Source organism: Dipteris shenzhenensis, chromosome 20, assembly GCF_047967505.1.
Source record: "Dipteris shenzhenensis isolate YYH24624 ecotype China chromosome 20, Dip_SZ_1.0, whole genome shotgun sequence".
NCBI lineage: Eukaryota > Viridiplantae > Streptophyta > Polypodiopsida > Gleicheniales > Dipteridaceae > Dipteris > Dipteris shenzhenensis.
The window spans coordinates 46,871,321-46,878,016 of NC_141615.1; the positions used below are offsets into that span (position 1 = coordinate 46,871,321).

At 45.1% G+C, this 6,696-nt stretch overlaps 1 protein-coding gene across 1 annotated transcript; it reads left to right on the forward strand.

The window, feature by feature from the left end:
• The first annotated feature begins 2,350 nt into the window (after positions 1 to 2,350).
• On the forward strand, positions 2,351 to 3,773 carry LOC147889754 (cyclin-U4-1-like). The gene is made up of 2 exons (XM_087391521.1): positions 2,351 to 3,110; positions 3,308 to 3,773. Exons 1-2 carry the CDS (start codon positions 2,680 to 2,682, stop codon positions 3,612 to 3,614), a joined length of 738 nt encoding a protein of 245 aa, XP_087247647.1. The 5' UTR covers positions 2,351 to 2,679; the 3' UTR covers positions 3,615 to 3,773.
• Positions 3,774 to 6,696: the final 2,923 nt, after the last annotated feature.

Consider the following 6,696-nt stretch of genomic DNA (forward strand, 5'->3'; position numbering starts at 1 on the left):
GCTTGCTCTTATATAGCCACCAATCGTATCGGTTAGGCTCAATTGGGTGACCGACCTAGTCCACCCAAAATGGTTGACTGGGGGTTGGTCTCGAAATAGGCCACCGACCATACGATAGAACTAGTGCGCAAAATAGAGCAACTAACCTATGGTCTCCATTCGGTTCAAAGCCATCCAAGATCATCTGAGGCTCCAAACGGGCCCCGCAACCCGAGAGTGGGCTGCCTCGGGAAATGCTCCATCTACCCTTAATGCGATCAGTCAAAGGATGCCTTCCCGCACTTGCATGTAGCCTAGTTGGCGATGTGCCAACTCTATCTGAAGCCGTCCAGCCATCAAGCCACACAAGGCCCCCATCTGGTGTCCAAACCAGGAACTACCGGATAACCGAGCTACTCAAATGCCTTCTCCTCATATGGGGGGCTTACAAGTAGAGTTAGCTGGTTCCCGCGTAGTTACACGAGAGTGGAGCATTGACATCGAACAAAAAGTTCTCGATGGTGACAACCTTAGTGTAGTGGTGATGAATGATGACCTCTCAATAGAGATGGATTGGAGAGGGGATGACAACCATAATGGAGAGGTGATGAATGATGAATGATAACCTCGCAATAGAGATGGAATGGACCGAGTATTTCGAAAGTGGTGCTGATCGAGGAGCTTGTTCTGGGTTTAAAATAATGAGATGCATGGTTAGGGTGGCGAGTGAGGAAATAGAAAAAGGGGTTAAAAATAAGGTTGAGTAAAATAAGGTGGTAGCATGTGCATGGGGGTGGTGGAGCATATCTAGCTCATAATGGAATGATCATGCAAAGCAAATGCAAATGCAAGGGATATGGTTGTCTATGCATGTGTGTGTGTGTGTGTGTGTGTGTGTGTGTGTAATTTCAACGTTAAAAAACAAGGTGAATGATATATCTATCATTCATTAGGCCTAGCTATGCGTGAGCAAAATGCCCAAAGAGAGCATAAAATTGGAGGGCCCAGGTCAAAAGGAGGAAGGAGATTAAGAGGAGTAAATGCGAATGGCCCAAAAGTCATAAGAAAGGACCCCAAATCATCAATACTCTCTGCCGAAGTTGGGAGCAGCCAATGGAAATTTGGACGACCCAAAATAACAGTGAATCCAACCAACAAGTGCACCAACCACTTATCAGAGCATAAATAATAACAAGAATTTTATTTTTCCAATATCAAAACCACAACCTTCATTAAGGCCTACCCATGGCATGCCAAAAAGTGTGTGCATGTATGTATGTATATATGTATATGGTGAGAATGAGGCAACTTTTTTTCTTTCACACACGGAGATCCCCCTCTGCCCTCTCCACATGGCTAACTAGTAGAGGCATGTTGATAGGGAGTAGGCTTTCTTCTTGAGGAGAATCCACTCATGTGCACAAATGGCCAAACTGCCTAAGCGAGCTTCCCCAATGCCTACTAGAGGTGCTCACCTAGCCCCACTAGTAGGCAATTCCCAAATTTGTCTCATGTAGGGCTAGGGATAGCTATCTGCGATTGTAAGTGATTCTCACTGAGTGCTCACCAAGCCCCACTAGTGGTGCTCACCCGGCCCCACTAGAAGGCAATTCCCATCTCCCACATAGGGCTAGGGCTGAAGCTTTGGCAATCGAATGCCAGCCCAGCTTCCAGGATTTCTAGTGATTGCCACTGTTAGAGGCCTTGAAGTGGGTCTTTCCTGTGAATGGGCTAGGCTAGTGGTGGCAAGGTGCAGCTGAGTATGCTTCTTCTAGGGAGTCTGCTGAGAAGGAGGCAACTATGGTGCTTGATAAGGGTCCGTGCACACGAGGCCACTTATGCAAGGCTGGTGATGCATTTTCTAGGTTGGCACTATTTTCGAGGCGAAAGTGAAGCGGCTTTGGTGTCAAGAATGGCACCTCCATTTTCGAGGTTGCAAAACCGAGCGCCATTTTCTCCAAGCCAATCAAAATCTGGCATGTGACACTAGTGCTAGACTGAGCTGCCTTTAATGCTTCAAAGTTCGATGGGCAAGCCAATTAAAGATGGACAGCTCTCCCTCCACTCCTCCTCCAAGTATATTTGAGTGTGAAACAAACATCCATAAAGATGTTGTTGGGCGAGTTAGAGAGAGAGAGAGAGAAGTGAAGTTGTGGGTGGTCGGCAGCACGTCCCCCTCGCCCATGCAACGCTCCACCCTCCAACTCCTTCTCACGTAACAACTCCCCCCCTCCTCTCTATTTACACCTTCCTCATCCCCATCTACTACCCCCCAGCTTCTGTTTCCTTGAGTACAATTCGTAGCTCCTCCCTTGTCACATCTTCTCCCCCCCCTTTCTCCCCCTCCTTCATCCTCTCCTATTCCCTTCCTACTCCTCCACGGTAACGTACCTTTCACGTACCCTTCGTAATCTGTTCCCCGTCTCAGATCTTAGCATGTGCGCTCCGCTTCACACCGTCGCTCTCTCATCCCCCGGCATCTTTTCCCCATTGTGATCCTTTACATCCCTTTCCACCATGTTTCCAGCTGGGGTCTTTGCATTGCTCTCTCCGCCTGTCCTGTACTGAAGCGCACTCATTGTACCCTCTGCCAAGAAAGATCAAGCGCGATGGCTTGAGTCGCAACAAGAATGCAGATCGCCGTGACCCCGTAAACTGCGCATTGCAGCTCACGTTGGGTCTCGGTGCTCTACTCTGCACATGATCATGGCGAGTGTCGTCCCGATGCGCAAAGCAGCACCGAATACCCACGCTGATGTTTACTCCCGCCTGGATCTTAACAATCCAGAATTCCAGAAATGTGAAAGTCCAAGCATTCTATCTGTGCTAGCTTCGTTTCTGGAGAGGATGGTAGCCAGAAATGACCAATACGTTATGGAATTGGGTCAAAGTGCACTAATGGCCCATCGACTCACCGTGTTCCATGGCCTTAGAGCTCCTTCGATTAGTGTTGAGAAGTACTTGGACAGAATTTTCAAGTATGCCAACTGCAGCCCCTCTTGCTTTGTTGTGGCGTATGCCTACCTCGATAGGTTCATTCATCGGCAACCAGGGTCGCCAATAACGTCTCTCAACATCCATCGGCTCCTCATTACCAGCGTAATGGTGGCTGCAAAGTTCCTGGATGACTCGTAAGTCCTCAAAGCTTATGCACGCGTGATCGGCAGTAGGATTGTATCATTCTACAGTTCTGTATCGCTTTAATGTGTCATTAAGGAATGAGGTGCGGGCTGCTGTGTCGCAGCAGGCTAACAATATGGCTCCGTCTCCGTCATTGAATGCGTATAACCATGACTGACATGCATCCTTTGCCTTGGTAATTGAACAGATACTATAATAATGCCTACTACGCTAAGGTGGGTGGTGTCACTACCCTTGAGATGAACAGGTTGGAGTTGGAATTCCTGTTTACGGTGGGGTTCCGTCTGCAAGTAACGACCAACGTCTTCGAGAGTTACTGTCGACATTTGGAGAAAGAAGTCCCGTTCGGAGGCGCACGTCAGATTGAAAGGGTTTTGCAATTCAATTGGAGTGGAAATGGAAGCTCGACTCAGGATAACAGAGATGCGCAAGGGGTTGCGGCAGTCAGATATAGCCCATACGCCGCTATAAGTGTAGCAGAACCTGTATCTTAGCCTTCTTTTAATTTGCTCTCGAGGTAGATGAGTTTTTTCGGAACTTAATTCTTGTACAAAGTGAAATAGTTGTGGGTAGGAATAAAGTTTGGGAGAGACTTGGCTGGCCATGGGCTTAGGCTCCAGAGCGGCGGAGATCATGAATTCTGTAAAATTTTGCCGGTGGTTCTTCGTGGAACGAATTGTATTCATGTGTTTTCTATCTTCTGGGAACGTTCAATTCGATTGCGGTATTGTAGGCCAGGGTCTAGGTGAATGGGCGAACACCCAGAAGCACTCTTTCGCTTCTTCTTGCTTTACTAATTGATGTAAGTAAGAAGTAGGTATGCCTTCCTAAGTATGCAAAGAATGAGCACTCTCGCTGCATTTTTCAGTAGGTCGTAAGCTGAAATCCAGGCAAAGCATTGCGAGCAGCATTCAATACCTGCGAGGCTGCGCTGATCATCGCGATACGTGTTTTGAAGGGCATGGAAGAACTACACTAGACTTGCGTGCGTACCATTACCACAAAGACCCAGTAGGTGCCGCTTAATACAACAAAGCTTTTGCGACCGCTGAGGCCGAGCCATGTCAGGGGTTCACGTTGCACAACTCTCATGACGAGAGCTGCAGTATGTGTCATGGCTCATGACCATAGTGGGGGGGGCGGGGGGGGGGGTCCTGGCCGCCTGGGACAGGATCTTCGTCCTACACAACAAGATCTTGAGGTTGTCCACCGACAAGCATGGAGCAAAAGCAACAGCGTCCAGCAGAAAAGTACAGGCAGCCAGGCGGAGATCGACGTTATGAGAAGGCAGAGTAGAGTTGTCCAGGGAAGAATCCAAGGTGAGCAATGGAATTGCTTGGATGGATGAGGGGACAAGGTGGATTTTGGGGAAGGTGAGTGATCACCGATCGGCATCGATGATGGGAGTAGAGTGGTGCAGTTGTTGGGAGTGCGGAGCTACCACCCCTGCCATGCCCATTGCCAGCACCACCCCCTTCATTCTGGTAAATAGCTTGTTAGCTGGCCTTACTTATAACTCCCCTCAGGATTTCCCATATCCCCTTCTTCACTGTCACCCTTATTTGAGGTGACCTCGTCCTCCATGAGTTGTCTCGTTGTTGTACTCATTTGGTTCTCTCCTTCAATATAGGAGCTCCCTTCAACCCTGCGAAAATGAACTTTACGATCACGATTCCATCATTTTTGCTCCATCTTCACTCCATTGCAACCAATCAAAACACACCATCAACGCCTCAACCCATGTGTCATTGTGAGAAAAATTGCAGAAGCCTCGAGCATCAAGTTCAACATCATGAGAATGTGCTCTAAGAGCATGATCACGCGCAGACAAAAATCCCCCAGTGGTTCCTTCTCAGGTCCTAATCACATACTGGGAAAAACGGATTTTATGAAAAGAACTAATTCCTCATGTTAAAAAGGTGCCCCAAATGATCACAAAGTCTTTATCCCACCAGCTCCCACCTTGGCATTGAAATTCCCATTTCCACAAACCTACCACAATGTCACAAAATCTTGTGGCCATGCCTAGGCAAGCTGATTTCGTATTGCTATTTAGTGCCCTTGCTCTCGAGCAAGATTAGCCTTCACCTCTCATAGCCTTTTTTTGCCCTTATAGGCCTAAAATATATGACTTGGGAAGACATCATATCTATTTCCAATAGATATTCAAAGAGCCCATGTTTGGAACCAAAAAAATGGAGGATAGGTGTGGGACATGGGGGAAGATTGACAAGTTTTCATTTTTAAGCCCATGGTGTAGTTATCAACAAATTTAACAAATGGGGAGGAGTGGCCATATGTGCAAAATAGAGGATGTATGAACTAGGTTCCAATTGAGTAAGGTCAACAGGGTCCCCCTAACCCCCCACACCCCACCCCTTTCTTTTTACTAGCTATGGGGACCTGAGCCATTATTTAGATTAAACACAAATCAAGATTACTTGGGATGTCACTAGATGGTCTAGGTGTGCACATTTGTGCACACATACATGCGTGTTTATAAATCAAGATAAAATTGGACTTTGGAGCTCTTGATCATAAAAAAAGATATGAGTTAATGCAACATGAAGCTCTCCCAGTGCTGATTACAATGGTGAATCTTTCTCTTTATGTGCATGTCCCATCTCCCCTTTTGGCAAGTCTCTAAATATTTTTTAAATTTCATGTCTTCTTCCTTTCCATCTCATTTCCATCTATTCACATACCCATGAACCCATTACCCTTCCATTACTTGATTTTGGTGGCAACAAGATTGATCGAGAATCTAGTCAAGTGGGGTTTGCAATTACGTGGCAAAAAGCCCAATTTTGTGCCAATTTTTTTCTTTTCTTTTTATAGTGCCAATATAAGCATTGATATTAGTGCCGGTATATTCAAAGCAGAAAAAGTTGACATATTATCTTGACCTGGAGAAGTATCAGTAGTTGGCAAATTCAAAGGCTATGTTGATAATATACTTTATATGATTGAGCTAATGAAATTGACATGTGAAGGTATCATTCAAAGTGCACTTGTTGATAGTAGTAGTTCACACTTCAAAATTCAACACCAGAGTTTGATGACTCATAAAGAGATTGGAAGCATAAGAGAAGATATCTTATGCATCATTTTTAAGAAATGGTGTATCTTTACACCACCTCTATGTTGATAATATACTTTGTATGATTGAGCTAATGAAGTTGACATGTGAAGGTATCATTCAAAATGCAATTGATAGTAGCAGTTCACACTTCAAAATTCAACACCATATTTTTTGACTCATAAAGAGATTTGGAAGAATATGAGAAGATATCTTATGCATCAATTTTAAGAAATCCAGTATCTTTGCACCACCTCTATGTTGATATTAACAAATGTTGAATGATCACATTTACGTCATTAAATATATTTAATGCTATTTTAAGAAATGAATCGATTAATAAAGCAATGAATTAATACAAAAGAGGAAAGAGGGAGAATAAATTATTAAAAACTAATTAATTTGATTAATAAAAATAATAATTCATTTAGGAGAGGAAAGGGAGAGAGAGAGGAGGGGAGAGGGAATATGAGAGGGAGGACAAAATGTATCAAAAT